The 15573-nt window shown below is 38.9% G+C and overlaps 4 protein-coding genes across 11 annotated transcripts in view; 2 read left to right on the top strand and 2 right to left on the bottom strand.

The window, feature by feature from the left end:
* Positions 1–7160, top strand: part of LOC143429938 (uncharacterized) — a 54097-nt gene extending 46937 nt beyond the window's left edge. For 4 of the 6 annotated variants that reach the window (XM_076905801.1, XM_076905800.1, XM_076905802.1 and 1 more), the window contains 4 exons: positions 118–209; positions 306–588; positions 700–964; positions 1053–7160. In XM_076905801.1, coding sequence (XP_076761916.1) covers positions 118–209; positions 306–588; positions 700–964; positions 1053–5444 — 5032 coding nt within the window. In that variant the 3' untranslated portion in view covers positions 5445–7160. The remainder of the gene's footprint in view (positions 1–117; positions 210–305; positions 589–699; positions 965–1052) is intronic. The other 2 variants (XM_076905805.1, XM_076905804.1) reach the window with 2 other exon arrangements.
* Positions 7161–7635: 475 nt separating this feature from the next.
* On the bottom strand, positions 7636–9956 carry LOC143429844 (uncharacterized). Of its 3 annotated transcripts, none has more exons than XM_076905654.1 (8): positions 9793–9956; positions 9582–9691; positions 9352–9521; positions 8665–8903; positions 8484–8577; positions 8287–8380; positions 7907–8078; positions 7636–7757 (listed from the first exon to the last, which is right to left on the bottom strand). In XM_076905654.1, the coding sequence occupies exons 1-8, from the start codon at positions 9793–9795 to the stop codon at positions 7668–7670; spliced, it is 972 nt and encodes a 323-aa protein (XP_076761769.1). In that variant the 5' UTR covers positions 9796–9956; the 3' UTR covers positions 7636–7667. The 3 variants fall into 3 exon arrangements, with proteins under 3 accessions (XP_076761769.1, XP_076761770.1, XP_076761772.1); XM_076905655.1 differs by having other exon boundaries at positions 9582–9720; positions 9793–9955; XM_076905657.1 differs by having other exon boundaries at positions 9582–9669; positions 9793–9955.
* A 332-nt stretch (positions 9957–10288) lies between these two features.
* LOC143429666 (uncharacterized) lies at positions 10289–11866 on the top strand. The gene is made up of 2 exons (XM_076905350.1): positions 10289–11456; positions 11537–11866. The coding sequence occupies exons 1-2, from the start codon at positions 10401–10403 to the stop codon at positions 11834–11836; spliced, it is 1356 nt and encodes a 451-aa protein (XP_076761465.1). The 5' UTR covers positions 10289–10400; the 3' UTR covers positions 11837–11866.
* Positions 11867–11894: 28 nt separating this feature from the next.
* Positions 11895–15216, bottom strand: LOC143429665 (coiled-coil domain-containing protein 22 homolog). The gene is made up of 8 exons (XM_076905349.1): positions 15039–15216; positions 14592–14763; positions 14078–14378; positions 13744–13991; positions 13257–13658; positions 12715–13155; positions 12440–12610; positions 11895–12357 (listed from the first exon to the last, which is right to left on the bottom strand). The coding sequence occupies exons 1-7, from the start codon at positions 15089–15091 to the stop codon at positions 12491–12493; spliced, it is 1737 nt and encodes a 578-aa protein (XP_076761464.1). The 5' UTR covers positions 15092–15216; the 3' UTR covers positions 11895–12357; positions 12440–12490.
* Between the last annotated feature and the right edge of the window lie 357 nt (positions 15217–15573).

Here is a 15573-nt window from a genome sequence, read left to right as displayed (position 1 = left end):
CAATTTAGAGTTTTCTTTTTATATCTTGAAACTTCAATTCACTCTTGTTGATTTAAAAGATCATTTTACCTTGATATTGTTTTTTTAATTAACTTTCTCGTTCTTCTGTTATAACAGTTTACGAACCACGCTTGCGCAAGTATCTTCCAGCAACTTGCAATACGATGAGAGCGATACAATGGCATCCAATTCTGCGAAAAGTAAGCCAGGTAAAATAACACCTTCAGAAATGTTTACACGGCAGTTAAAATTACTTTTTCAAAGGCTTCGAAATTTTATAAAAATGTGTATTTCTTTTGTTATAGACGTGGAGAAGAAGTACGATACTCAGAATAGTTTGTTCGAAAAGAACGATAAACTCGATAAAAATTTCACGAGCAACGGAGTTAATTCGTACGTAACCAGTGCATTGAAGGCTTCTAATGATTCTGGATGTAAGGAATTTGAACTAAAAGGAGATACCCGTAACATGCCTTATACATTATATATAAACAACTCTTCCGAATGTTTAGATCAAGTCAGTGATGGTGATGAGGAAGATGAAGATCTGCTTACAGCTTGTATTAATATTGGAATGCAAAATAATAGGTAATTAATTTGATTCAACGTAAATCCATATTACAATTAATCAATTGTCTTTCGATTTAAAGCAGTTACTGCAATTGAAGTATAACTTTTGCGTTATCTTTGTGCTTCCAGGCACAGGCATTCGTTCATAGGAAACAATTTCGAAAAAGTTCCACGAAGCGAAAGCAATCTAGCCAGGTATCAAACCAGTGTTGCACTGGATCAGGTGGAGTGCAATTCGTCAGCCGTTTGTGCCATGAACTGTCTTGATACCAAACAATTGGGATCCGAGGAAACCTTGGACTCTACCGACATTTGTACAAATAATGATAATGATTTGTCGAACGTGAACATTGCGTCTGACTACAGTCAGAACACAGCCAAATTGATACAGAAGGTAGCATATCTATCTCATATAATTCTTTCTTTAATTTCTGCATTTCTTACATCGTTCGACTTCGAATAATCGAGTCTTTTTATTCCAGGTGGTGGAAACTAAAATCTCGTTGGAACAATCAAACCAAATTCTACGAAACGAGCTGGACAAGATAAGAAACACAGAGCATAGATCGTTGCTGGGTGAGGATAATCTTTGCAGCTTTTCGTTGCCTTCGAACTTGAGAAACAGCCCGATAATGCACGACACAGTAGTGTTCAATACCGAGCCCACTCAGCAGCAATACTTGTCCAGCATCGACACCCAATCGAACGAGGACATGTCGTCTCTGATTCATAACGACCTTATCGAGGATGATCGAAACATAGACGACGACCCCGTCAAATGGGACAACGACAGAGCATCGGAAAGCCCAAAACACAAAGCCATCGAGAACTCGTCCATGCAACAATCTTACACGAAAGTAACGGACTCCGAAAGTAGCGAATCGATCGATTCCGTGGAACAGTCCGAGCACGCGCTTTTAGAGCTCTGCATACAGCCTGGACTGACGAAAACCATGGACAACATCCAACTGAATAAGACCATGGTAAAATCCAACCAAGTCGACGATGAATTCGGCGAAGGAAAAGTAAGCAGCTCGGACGAAAACAACCAAATGTACAACGATACGTGTGAAGTAGACGGCATCAAGAGAGAAGAGGTCGAGCAGAAGCATAAGCAGACGCAGAAGAACGGGGACTCGACGAAACACGTGGGGAAAGAGGACGTGTATCGACGCCAAAGGGACCCAGACGCTATGATCGCGTCGTTGGATCGATTGACCGCGACTTTGGTGCAGCAGACAGAAGCAATACGTGAACGAGACTCGACCGCGATGAAACAGAGTATATTGAGCGATACGTGGAACGAGGATTCTCCTAACGACGTCTCTTTTCCCAGCATCAGCATCAGCGCGCCAATAATAGCTTCCTTTAAGAGCGACGCGCAGGAGGAGCAAGGCACGATCACCTCGGAATGCTACGAGACAGCCAGCAGTGAAAGTGGACCGATGACGAACTCGAAGATCATTCAAAGGGAAGCCATTAAATTAGCCGAGGCTCTGGACGGGGAAATGAATCGACACGGTGAGTTGGACGCGACTAGCATGACGTCCATGGACTTGGAAGCCATCAAGCCTCCATCCTCAATGGGTAGCTTGTTATCATTGACGGCTAGTTACGCGGGTTCGGGTGACTGTAGCGAGTCGTTCGTCAATCGAGACAGGTGTAACTCCGCGTCTTTACCTCCGCTTCAAGTAAAGAACGTACAATCGACCGATTCTCGAAGCTGTCGTAAGAAATCTCTCCCTCTTGGCGTCGTAGCTAAACGAGCGCTGAATCAGGCTCAGAGCCACACTAGTAGCCTGGAAAATTTGTTGAACGAGTGCACTGGTTCGCATTTAGAAAGCGTTAAACCACCTTCGATGATGGACGAGCTGCCGGATGTTGGCGATATGGAGAACAGCATGTTGAGCGTGGCGAGCATCATGTCAGAGGTGGCGGATATCAAAGACCAGGACTCGCAGAATCTAAGTGGGAGCGATGCTGTGTTCGATCTGCTGAAACCTGTCGCGAACGTGCTCTCCATGACTTGTCTGCGTTACGCTGAAGCCATGCAGAATAGCGCGAATAACAGCCTGAGCGAGTGCCTGGAGAATATCAACCCGCCGTCGCTGTTCAACGAGGTTTACGAAATGGACGAGTCCACGATGGAACAAGCCACGGAGACCATATGCAGCGACACGTTGTGCATCGACGCGGAGTTACGCACTGAAGAAGCTCCGCATCCAGTTATGATAGATAAAATCGACGAGGTAGGTAACGACACCGATGAGGCGGTCACGCCAATCTCGTCGGAGTACTGCGGCACCAGCTCGGCTGAGTCCACGCCCAGGAAACGGTTGCATCGAAACCTGACGCCGAAACAGAAACGCAGCTTGGTTAAAGAAAGGTACAAGACCTACACGATCGCCGCGGAGCTCGACAAGAAGGAGGCGGATCAACAAGAGAATGGAAATGCGGAGGAGAGCAAAGTTCCACGCGGCAAGTGCTCACCTTTCTCGAAACTGACCCCTAAACAACGCAGACAAGAAGACAGAGCCAGATTTCAGACGCAAGTGTTGGAGAATCCTTTTCTAGACTTGGCTCAGGATCAAAATAATCAGCAGGAACCCGACACTACTTACGAACAAGAGAATTCTGACAAATCGTCGGGAGCGACGTCTCCCGTGAAGTCTGCTATCCCGAAATTGTCGAAAATGTCCGCTTGCAAGACGTTGATCAAGAAGCGTGCCGAGCAGAAGAAGAACCGAGAAAGATTTCGAACGAGGACCCTGAACGAGTCGGAGAGCATATTGAAGGATATAGAAAGCAACGCGGTTGCGAACGTCACGGAGGAAAGGATAGCAGACTCAACGCACAATATTCAATCGGACGAGATTCAAACGATGCTGGAACAGAATGCTACCATCGTGTTGAACACGTTGAACGAGTCGAACAAGGTGAACGAAAATGTCGAGGACGGGCTGCTGGACTGCGAGACCATCAGTTTAGTGTCGAACGAGTCGGAATCGGAGCGGAACCTGCGAATGCGGTTTGTCAACGGCGTTTCTAAGAAGTTGATAGGCACGTGTGCTCAACAGATGGACAATATACAGGAACCAGAGGACGTCCACAAAGAGACACCAGAGATTGAAACACCCAGATCGCAAGAAGACATCAGGTACACTGACAACGTGGAAACTGAAAGTGACGACGAGTCGAATAACACGGAGGGACCACCGAGAGAAACGAAGAGGCCACGAATAATTAAACCAGGGATGGTAAGGGATCCTAGCATGGATTCGAACGCCACAGACAAATCAGATCCAGAGAGTCCAAAAGCCATTCGAGGCAGAAGAAAAGCCCTCTACTCGAATCCAATTACACGTAAACCAACGCCACAATCGTCACCATTGAAACAGGCGAACCCTGTCAGCGGAATACCTATAGGCCGTAGCAATACCTCACCTATCGTGAGAGCCACCAGAGCTACCACCCTCAGACAGAATAATAACAGTCCAAGCGTAGGGACGAAAGAGTTCGCAAAATCAAACACGGGCTCTAAAACGACATTCGGTTCAACGGACGACAAGAAAACGAAAATGTTATCCGTGGCTGCGAAAAGAGCCTCGGTTCCCCAGAAAGGTTCCTCGTTAACCTTCACGAAATCAGTGAAGAGGCACAGCACACCTCCAACCTGTTCTTCCTCGAACTACCAACAAGACACGAAATCAGACGTGAAACCTCTGGAAAGGCAGGGCACGTTTACCAAAGACGAACCGGAAGTGGAGAACGCTCCCACCGTGGTCTCCTCGTCTTCTTCTCCAGTGAAAACGAAGATCGCGAAGCCCATCAGAGGCGCAACGTCGAAGGTACACCCAACGACGGGGAAACCAAAAATCTCGCCAAAGACGCACCAAGCGCACCAATTGAAATCGTCTAAGGGGAACGCGTCGGAGAGAATCCAGCCTCCGAAAGCGTTACCGCTATCAGTTGCCCCAAAACGACTGCCCACTGGCAAAGTCACCGCGACTCCAAAACTATCAGCTAGCAATCAAAGTAATACACAAACGGAAACCGGGAAGACGTATCGAAAGGTGGGTCCTCTTGGACAGAGGTCCAACAGCAACTCCAGCATCGTCTCGAACTCGTCGACCGGTATGCAGTCGAGGAAACTAGCCAAGGAAGCGACCAGTAAAATAGCGAGCCTCTGGAAGAAGGTCGAGGAGAGCAAGAACAAGCAACGTTTCGAGAGGCCAGACACCAGGCAATGGGTGCAGCCTGGCAATTGTGCCAACGAGGTGGACGGTCCGTCACCAGTGAACGAACCACCTGCTTTCAGATTGTACCGTAGCTCGACGTTCGAGGGGATGTCGCAGGAGAACGATCGGCCTGAGTCGACTCTGTACAAATCGAAATTGAAGAGGCCGTTGGTGGTGGGCGTGCAGCCCAGCAAAGCGAAGTACAGGAACTCTTGCGACCTGAGCGGGATGAACGCGAATGACGCGCCGTGCAAGATTCCTGTGAAGTCTGGCGATGCTTCTACGTACAAGAAAGACACTGTGGACGCAGGGGACAACTCAGTTGTTCTACGGAAGCCACAACAAGCGGAGCATTCCGCGAGCGAAGTTGTGGACCCTACGAAACGGATATCACGTCTTGGTTCCTTCATAAGAGTAGACTCAGCGAACGCGGATGGTCCCGCGCAAACGTTCGTGAATGGGTCCGGCGTGCGGGCCCCCGCGTCTGCAATTGTGCCACCATTCAATTACAATCCAAGGCAGGACGTCCCCTCGCAGGCGAGCAAAGTAACGCCGGAGGATAGCGAAAGCAAATTCAGAGTGGCTGATTGTCACAGCGACATCGTCACGGCCTCTACGAGGGTAACGACGGTATAGGGAGAGCCTGTTACGAAGTAAACAGCAATTTCTTTGGTAGTATCGCTTTTCTGTTCCAGGCTAGTCATTGTACATTTGCTTTACCGCTGTATTGGTCGTAGGATCGACGTACAGTACGCATTAAGGGTACTCGATAAGTAAGTTAAAGGTTTCTTTTTTTTTTTTTTTTTTTTTTTTTACCTCATATCGTTTAAAGGGCACCGAAAATCTTCACATGATATTTCACTGAATTTTACACACTGAATATACTGAGGAGGAACGATCATTGAGAGATCTTTTCTTTGTTTCTTTCTTTTCTTTTTCATTGCATGCGCATTGCGATGCAGTGCTTTACTTTTCTGTTTCCTTTTTTTTTCGTTTCTTTTAAGGTGGTATGACTAAAGGTGTGACTATAGCCGGAAACCCTGATATATCATTCCTATTCACTTTGCGTGTTGTATATACATTATATTGAGAAATTCCATTTATTACGAAGGGGAAAAGTTGAAAAGATCGGTAGTACGTAGCAGTAATTATTGCTCGGTTATTTATTCAATTTTGTATATATTGAACGTGAACGAAGAATGTAGAAAGCTTAGTGTTACGTATTACGACTCACACGGTGTATAACGCAGGAAGTACATCTCGCTGTGCATCTTCGTAATAGATAAATTCGCAAGAGATAGGGATCTATAATTTTGTTTCCATCGTAAGCTGATTTGTATTCATTTTCAAGACGAATACAAAGATCTGATTACTTTTTAAAGACTGATAGAAACACGACGAATGAAGATACGGATGAAACTTGGACATCTTCGGCGCAACAGAATGTTAGGGATTAAAAGAAAAAAAGAAAAAAAACAAACAAACAAAAAGCGGTAATAACGTTTATATCGATATAGCGGTCTAAGGTAAAAAAACGCTAAACTGGCATTACGTGAAGAGAGACAAAATTTTGTAAACTTTACTTTTAAGTTTCTAGTCTCTATTTGAAAATCTACAGTTGAAAATAGCTTCTATTTTGGTCAAACATACATATATATGTATTACATAAAAATCGATTTGCATGTAAACAAATGTCTACGGATTCGACTGTTGTACCCTTTCTAAAATACATATAAAATAGGTACAATCGAGGAGCGTGTACGGATCAATTATGTATTTATAGATCGGAAAGTTTAAGGTATTGGCATGGCGTTTAACAATTTTACTTTTATACGTTCTCGTTTCCTTTTATTTCTTTTTGTTTCTTTTCCTTCGTTTAAGCTTTTATCGAGAAATTTTCTGTATACACGCGAAATATCTAACAGTGCGTACGATACTTTAAGTTTTCTTCTATGTCGCGTCATCTTTCCTTCTACATGCGTCCGATCGATCCATAAAAATTTCATTAGAAGGAAACTGTTTGTCACGATATAGAATAGATTTTATTGTTCATTATTTACACATATATTTGTTAACACGCGGTTTTGCCCTGTTCCAGTTCGAGTTAATTAGATTTAACCCTTCCAACTTGGAACCACATCAGGGTACCTTTACGTTTTCTTTTTTGCTCATACAAGATTTGGTCTGTACACCGCAGGATTCCGTTTCTGGGGGTTCCTTTTGTAGTCTTTCGTCTTTTACTTAGATCTTAAGTGTAATTCATCTTTTGTTATACTGTATTTTAGATTCGGCAGACATCTTAATAATTTGTATATCGATAATTACAGTACAATAAAATTTATAGCTACTAAATACCTATTTTGATTCAATGTCTCAGTTATAATGGAAATAATCAAAATATATTTGATTGAATGAAAATGAACGCTTCGATATATGTAAGATATGCATTCCCGATCAAAAATATTAGAACATTCATTATTTTTTGGAATTTTTATTACACGATCGTAAATTGTTTCAACTAGGATTAAACATCTAAATGTTCGTTCGTCTAATTATATCAGAAATGTTTAAGATCGATCACTCGTCCTCCAAAGCTATTCAAACTATATTTTAAGCATTTCTTAGTATCATTAAAAATAGAAAGAATCTATATACTCGAACCTATTCTTTTAATAGAATATAAAATAGAATATATATATAACAATTATTAACTTCGTAAATACCACAACATATTTCAAATATTTATTGTACAACTAGACAAATATCCCGATACTTTTGAACGGGGATGTATATACATAAAAATAATAAGAACATGCGCATGTATTCATTCGTGTTTGTAGAAAAAATTTATTCATCATACTATGGACATTCGTAAAGATTAATGGATTTGTCTTCTGACACTGATGCTATTGTGTTGTTTCTTTGTGGATTGTATTTTATAGACCATACCTGGAAAAAAAGACAAAGCATTTGAACAGTTGCAAAAGTATTTCTGTCGATTATGTTTTAAACATTTGCGACATATTACAGGTCATTTTTTCCACTTTGTAAATTTACAATAAACACTCCATAATGCTATGTATTATATCGTGTCTCACCTGGTCGTTATGTTCATTAAATGTATGTAAACATTGCCGCTGTGCTAATTCCCATATTTTGACCGTATGATCCGAACTGCTAGACGCAAATCGTTGTCCATCCGGAGCGAAATCAACAGCAAGTACCCACGAAGCATGACCAGACGTGGTCCCTGCTAACTTAGCATCGTTTCTATAGAATAAAATAATGCAAATGATCAATGTTTTGTTATCTCTTAGTTATTTAATCGAACGAATGAGAGTCGCAGCGATATAAATTTTTCCAAAGTATAGTTTCCTCTGACTGCTTATTCGAACACGCGAGTCTTTTAAGATTTGTTACGACTAATATACATCACTGTGATTCTCAGTCCATTATTCTGAAAATGTGAATCGCTTACACGTCATATAATTTCATGTTTCCATCGTCCGATGCAGTAAGAAGTAACTGGGAATCTGGCGAAAAGCAAAGTGACCTAATAGACATTGCATGACCTGAAAAATTTACATTTATATATTATCGATGAATATAAATTACTAACATTAAAATAGTGTAATATTCGAATGTTAACAAATTATTAAGGAAACACTTACATACCTCCCAATGTACGTAAGACTTTTCCATAAGCCACATCAAAAATATTAATAATCCCATCTATCGCACCGCTGGCAATATATTTACCATCAGGGCTCTAAAACACGCAATTATACAGGACGAAGGTCTTTATTACTTCTGCATAACATAGAATGTAAGTGGTATACACTTTTACGATACTCACATAGGCAATGCTTAATGTAAACTTTCCAGTCGTGGTATCTAAAGTTTGTTCCTGTTTACCACTTTCTGTTCCATATAAATGTATTTTACCCGAGTGACTACCGGATACAATGAATTTGTCATCTGGAGAGAATACTACTGTCCAAATATCTACAGGTCCTACTTCGATGCTCGATATTTTTTCCCCTGTTTCTATGTCCCATAATTTCAAGCTGGAATCTAGTGAACTGGACGCACATTCTACAAAACGCATACAGTTTATATAGCATCGTATTTCTTATAAAAAAGTAAGAATGGCCTGACCAAAGAACTACCAGAAATGAACATTTTTATCTAAATATATAACTCAGTCAATAGCTAATTTCAGATAGTAAATTAATGCGATCAACATTTATTTTATGTTATACAAAATAACATTGTGAATTTGCTTCTACGTTAATAATTATTTGAAAAATTATAAAATTTTATTCAATCAGTTTCACTTTGTTAAGCTATTCTCGCTAAGTCGATGTTCCTTATGCGGGATTACAACGTAGCATCTAAATATAATTTGTTACGTTTGTTTTGGTTTACTTTGTTCGTGTACGGCCTAAAAACATACCAAATACAACCAGAACCATTCTGGGATGACGGAATAAGGAACCAAAACAAACCCATTGATCCTTTTTGTTTATTATTAACTACTTACTCGAACCATCTGAACTTACAGCAACAGACACCACACCGAACGAGTGACCAGTTAGTCTATGCTTTAGCTGTAAACTCTTATTCTTTTGTTCCCAAACTTTAACAACATCGTCCACTGATCCGGTCACCAAGTATTCCATTGTCTCATCCTCGTTAAATTGCACGGAATCTCTGTCGTGTTAAGAAGAAATATTACAGGGAAGCAGGCACAGGTGGCAACGAATTAATTACCGTGAATCTTCATTATCGAGCTGTGATTCCCTTTTCTTCTTTAGACAGCCCCAAGCACAGGTCCAAATGCTATCTTCGTGAGCATTTTCTGTTTTATTAAGTAAGGAATACTGAAAAAATTTCGAACACGTCTTCGCAACTGTCGCATATCATAAACAAAATATAACCTTTACATTTTTTGATAATTCGGAAATTCATTTGTGTTCCTCACCATTTTGGGAAATACGTATATATCTTCGAGGGGATATTGTTAATCAAAATTCATATGTACACGCAATCGATAATAATTTTGTTCTAATATAAAGTTTTTTTTTTTCAACCACGTATGTCTACATATATGTACAAACAGTTGCGACCATCTGCCGCTTCGACATTAATTCGAACCCGGTTAACCAATCAGAAACGACGTCGCACGGTGGGCTCCACTCCCATTGGACAGCGCGTCGATCAGTGTTTGTGTTAGTGTCACGCGAGACGCCACGATCCAAGAGATCTACTCCTTTTCTTAGCTTGTGTAGGTTGGTTACACTGTTGTAATCAAAAATTTCTCGAAATCGAGTATATGTTTACATCGAACCATAATTGAACACCGCTTGAAGTATGTAAAGCAACGTTTACATTCTATTTACATAACGAGTAAGTAGGAGATCACAGGAAATTATTATAATTTACAATCACAGTTCTTGATTTATGTATTTACATACATCGCGTTAGAAACATTCAAGCGATTCTAACCTCGAATTCAAGTAAATAGAAATAGGTTAGAAAATTTGTACGCGAAAGAAATGATCTGTTGTTGAGTTAAGGTTAGAACGCAAAATGTTGAGAATATTCAGATCCGGAAGAAGAGCGTACGAGGGATTTCGGAAGACTGCGATACAGAAGCGATCATTTCTATCGGAAGCGTACCGGTGCGAGGAAGCATGGAACGCTCGGCTACAAATTCCGTTGTTGCAAAAATATAACCCAGAAGACCTGTTCATGACTTTGCAACACAAATACGCCACTGATGGGCTTGTTAGCGCGGTGGACATAGATATATTCGTAAATATTGTAAGAACCCGGGAGCAGGTGGAGGAATTGTTGAACTTGCTAGAGAGTTTGAGACAAAGCGCGGAAACCACCAACACTTTAGATTCGACGCATCACGCTGTTGTGAGATACCTGCTGGATCACGGTTGCACATCTGAGCTTATGGACGTGTTGCATAACAGACTCAAGTATGGTATTTTTCCCGATCATGTTTGTTACAACTTGCTCATGGATACGTACATAAAGAAGATGGATTACGCAAGCGCAGCGAAAATCGCTGTTCTACCTATGCTACAAGAAGACAGCGAGAATCCAATAACAAATGCATTGTCCTTGTACGCTTGTCACAAATATTTAGAAGATTCCAGTACCTGGGTGAAACCACCGGAACCTGAGCAAACCTCCAAAGAAGAAATTAAAATACGCGTCAAATATCTTAGAAATCCTTACTTCGACGACCACTTTGATATCACTGAACCTTGCAAATTGGTGGGAAAGACATTGGCTTTCCAAGGAAGAACTCTGAACAATGCTTTAGGGAGGACTTGTCAGTTAAGAGGTTTAGTACTGTATGAAAAGTATCAAACCGGAACAGAATTAATAAAGCAGTGGTTAAACGAGGTTGAAGGAAATATTGTTTACGAAGAAGTTTTCCACTTGATCAAGGAAGATTACAAAGATATATCCAAACAGGCAGCAAATGAGTTACAAACTCTAATAGAACAAATACTTGTGTTGAAAGAGAAGAGTACGTGTAAAGATAGTTTAATTAAAGCATTGGAAAATAATGTTAAATCTGCAGTTGAAAAGCAACAGGATGTAGATATAAATAATCAAGTGCAGGTAATAAAAAATTTATTAAATCATTAAAACCTACTCAATTATTAATTATCTTACGAAATAGGCTTTATTTAATGTTTTAGGCTTATACGAACTGGGAAAAACAGAGGCAAGCGACATTAGATAAACAATTATTCGAAATGAAACGTCAAACTAAAATGGAGGATATAAATGAATTAAAGAAATATTTGGCAGAACGGGAAAGGCTTTTAACGTTCTTTGAGAATGAAGAACAAATCGAGTTAGAAGTAGAAAAGAGAGAAGAGGAAGAAAGATTGGAAATGAAGCGAGTTCTTAAAAAACCTAAAGCTCTGAAAAAACTGAAGAAATTAGAAGAAGAAACAGAATACGTACCACCTAAACTTGAACATATGAGAAAGTAATTTTTCCTACAATTAAAAGCAATAAATCAGACTAATCGAATTGTTACGGAAATTATTTTTAAAACGATCATAATGGAAAGAAACATTAAAAAGAAAATATGTTACGTGTTATTTATCTTATATATTTTGTACATAATTACTTAAAAGTATTTTCTTAAATGTTCTTTATTATATACGTTTGTTGCGGATATCAAGAAAGCCGTTCTTTCTCAGAAATATTAAAGTTAACTGTACAATTAAAGTTTATACTAAAAAAATTTTTAGGCTCTGTAACAAATGACATTTCGTTTGAGCGTTGGTTGTTAAATAAATTTTGAATTCTTTCGAATGAATTCTGCTATACGTGCTTGGCCCATATTTAAGCACGATTTACATTGTATAATTTCGGGCCAAGGCACATATTTAACAGTGAATCGTATTTTAACAAACTTACAAAGACTGCTTTACAGTCAGCAATTTACCAAATTCTGCACAACTGTAAAATTTGGTCATAATAATCGTATTCGTTTGTAAGGAATGTCCTGCAAAATATAATTTTTTTTTTATATTTTGCAAAAGAGAAACCAATTTATAATCTGAATTGGTCGCGCTTGAAATTTTTACCTGGTCGTTGTTACAATTTACATGATAATATCACAGATTATTATGCAAGAATCACGAAGCTTTACTTTGGAGTTTTGCTGTTAATTCTGCCGTTTCCTGTTTCATTTGTTTTAAATCAGCAGTTATTCTTTCCAAATTTGCTCCAACATTTTTCGTTGCTTCAGAATCATTCTGAAATAAATCGACAAATATTTGTTACACAAAATGTTGACTGTAATACTGACCAAGATATACCTCGAACGATACAAAAATCTTCAACGATATGCATTACTCACCTGTTCTTCCAAGTCCCTGATCTCTCTTACAGTCGCGCCTGTTTCTTCCACTAAACTTACAAGCTCGCTACAGTCGGAATGAAGTGTAGCCAATAATTTGTAAGCCTTTCTCGATGCCTCATTTGTTCTCGCATCACGAAATATTAGTTCGTCGACAACAGTGAACGATCTTTCCAATCTGCCTGTGAGCATATTAATTTCTTTTTGGATTTCTCTCGTATCGGCTAACACTTTGTTGATTTCGTCCCTTTGTTTCCTAATATTGTTAATTATTTCTAAAATTCTTTGAGTATACGCTGATCTATTCACTTCTTTTGGAAGTTTCTGAACTTCAGTCACTAATTGCGAGTATTGTTGATCTTTGTTACGACATTCTTCTTGCAGTTCTCTCTCTTTCTCTTTCAGTAACTTAATTTCATCCAGTTTCTTTTGGCTTGCACTCTGAATGTATATAAAAACGTATGAAATAAATTTTATATTCGGTTACGAAAAGATATATACATAATTGGAATTTCATTTTACATTAAAGAAGTATTACTTACAGCTTTAGTAGAATGCTTTTCTCTTTCTTGCCTATACTTTTGAATAAGAGGCACTCTATGTTTCTCCCATTGATTACCTAAATTGATTAATTTGTTCGTAGTAGCTTCAATCGCTGCCTCCAGCTTTTTAATATTTTCCTCACCACCTTGAAATAGATCATAAATTCTTGCTTTAATCTTTTTTTGCTCTTCATTAAGCGTTAATTCTTTCTCTTCATTTTGATAATTTATCGTTACTTGTGTTACACTAGTAGTCAAGTTCTTGATTGCGTCTTGTAACTCTTCTATGTCACTTCTGAGATTTTCGCATTCTAATTGTTTATCTTGTTTCTCCACTTTATCTGATAATATTTGTTTTTCAACCTTAATTTCTCTAGTACCATTATCTTCTGTTTGAAGTTCCTATATGCGAACAATCAATACAAGATTAATAAATCAATATGATATAAGGTTAAAAATGTTAGCATCAACATTTTTCCAAGCCTACCTTGGAAGGTGATGTTGTATCTTTCATTGAGATCCTATTAAGAACGTTAACATCGTTACTAGATGCATTAACTTCAGTAATTTTATCACAATGTTGTTTATTTAACCAATTTATTTGATCGATAAGACTCATAGAGTGTGAATGAAGAGCTCTCGCACTGTAGGATATCAAAGAAGGTAGAAGTGATGATTCATTTTGCACTTGTTCAGGCACGGATTGTAGATAATGTATGTAATAATCTTGATATTCTGATAAGCAAAATCATAATATTTGTATTAACGGAAAAGTGATATATTCCATGTGATCATTATAAGGTTCGAATCATCGATATTACCTTCTCCATTCTCTATTTTTGGGACTTCTAGATTTACAGATTTATAAGGGATTCTTGCTCTTCCTCTATTCCTAAATCCCTTTGTATGACAATAATGTGGCAACCACGGGGCTGAAAGTTGCTGTGCTATCGCCGTTGCTATCGATTTCTCTAGTAATGCAATATTACTAACAGGTTCGCTTAAGGTTTTATCACTTTCCTTTGGTAATTTTTCAATAAGAAACATGAAAACCTTTCGTAAATCAGCTTCTGAGCTGTACAAAAATGTTTGATAGCCGATATCACCTTTGTATCCTAATTCCTAAATTTATGAACTAGGTATCAATAGTAGTAAAACAACGAATAGCATAATAAATAGAAGATTTTCATATTAAATGTAACATATTTGTTAATTGTAATTCCTTCTTAATGTAATCGAACAAAACATTCAAACATAGTTTGTCTGAAAGACTTAATGTCTTTCGTAAATGTATTACCAATGTAAACGATTTAAGTTCTTATTGTAAAATCTTACCGAACATGCTTGAGCAAGTGTAGCACCTAATCGAAATCTGGCTGCCATATTTATAGGTAAAATTGTAGATACACCAAGGCCTGGTCTTATTATATCCAAACATTTTACCGTTGCTTCTACTACTAGTTCTGTGTTAAAACCGCCGAGATTTGTCACGCTTTCTTCAATGTCACTAAAAAAAAAAAAGTTAAAGAAATTAATCAGGATACTTTATAAATTATCATTCGTTTTCATCGCTATCGAAATCATTCCCTCTTCTTTTCATTATCGAAATAACAATGTAATTTTTTCGCAGCTGATAAAACAAACGACAGATCGTTCATTTGAGAGTGCGATGTTTGACACGAACGAAGACATCGCCGCCCACTTTTTAGTGCGAAACCGGTTGACATCGGGTTATCATAAGCGCGATGAATGCACGTTAAGGCCATTTAAAACAGAACTTACCAGCCTATCTGACGCAATGAGTGAATGATTATATTGTCAACCTCCTCCATCATCCGTAAAAACGTGAAAATTCTAAAATCCTCTACAGTGTCGTTCTATCGAAAGAAATTCAAGATGAATCGCACAAATCTAACCTGTCCATGAGTGAACAAACATTTGTGCGCTATACATTCATGCAGATGGCGTGAGAGGTTATCAGCTTTGCCAACGCTGGTTGCAATCATTCTGTCCTCTATCTCAGTGATAACCAATCTTCTCTCATTGCGGAACGCTTTTTGAGTTTAAACATTTTTAAGAAACGCAGGAGTAAATCTAGTTTCCTAGTTGTAACTTTTCTGTTTAAGTTTATTGCAAATTGTACGTATGTACATATAAAAACGACAATATTCCATTCAATTTCATAATTTTTCGTGGAACACTTTAGGAAGTATAGTAGGATCGCACTTGCGATAAATCGAAACAATCCCTGTGCGGTGGGGATCAGAATACACCCACAGTATCCCCTGCTTGTCGTAAGAGGCGACTAATAGGGGGA

Source organism: Xylocopa sonorina, chromosome 12, assembly GCF_050948175.1.
Source record: "Xylocopa sonorina isolate GNS202 chromosome 12, iyXylSono1_principal, whole genome shotgun sequence".
NCBI lineage: Eukaryota > Metazoa > Arthropoda > Insecta > Hymenoptera > Apidae > Xylocopa > Xylocopa sonorina.
The sequence above is the reverse complement of the archived record's forward strand: the minus strand, read 5'-3'. Positions and strand labels throughout refer to the sequence as shown.

Excerpts from the sequence above, each read along its gene's own strand:
- LOC143429844 (XM_076905654.1), bottom strand. Across the intron at positions 8,904-9,351 it reads TGTAAGTTCAGATGGTTCGA|AATGTGCGTCCAGTTCACTA; the intron begins GTAAGTAGTTAA and ends TGCGTTTTGTAG. Across the intron at positions 7,758-7,906 it reads TTAATGAACATAACGACCAG|GTATGGTCTATAAAATACAA; the intron begins GTGAGACACGAT and ends CTTTTTTTCCAG.
- LOC143429666 (XM_076905350.1), top strand. The coding sequence starts at position 10,401 with ATGTTGAGAATATTCAGATCCGGAAGAAGAGCGTACGAGGGATTTCGG. Across the intron at positions 11,457-11,536 it reads ATATAAATAATCAAGTGCAG|GCTTATACGAACTGGGAAAA; the intron begins GTAATAAAAAAT and ends TTAATGTTTTAG.
- LOC143429665 (XM_076905349.1), bottom strand. The coding sequence starts at position 15,091 with ATGATGGAGGAGGTTGACAATATAATCATTCACTCATTGCGTCAGATA. Across the intron at positions 14,764-15,038 it reads TCATTGCGTCAGATAGGCTG|TGACATTGAAGAAAGCGTGA; the intron begins GTAAGTTCTGTT and ends TTTTTTTTTTAG. Across the intron at positions 13,992-14,077 it reads AAAAATAGAGAATGGAGAAG|AATATCAAGATTATTACATA; the intron begins GTAATATCGATG and ends TTTGCTTATCAG.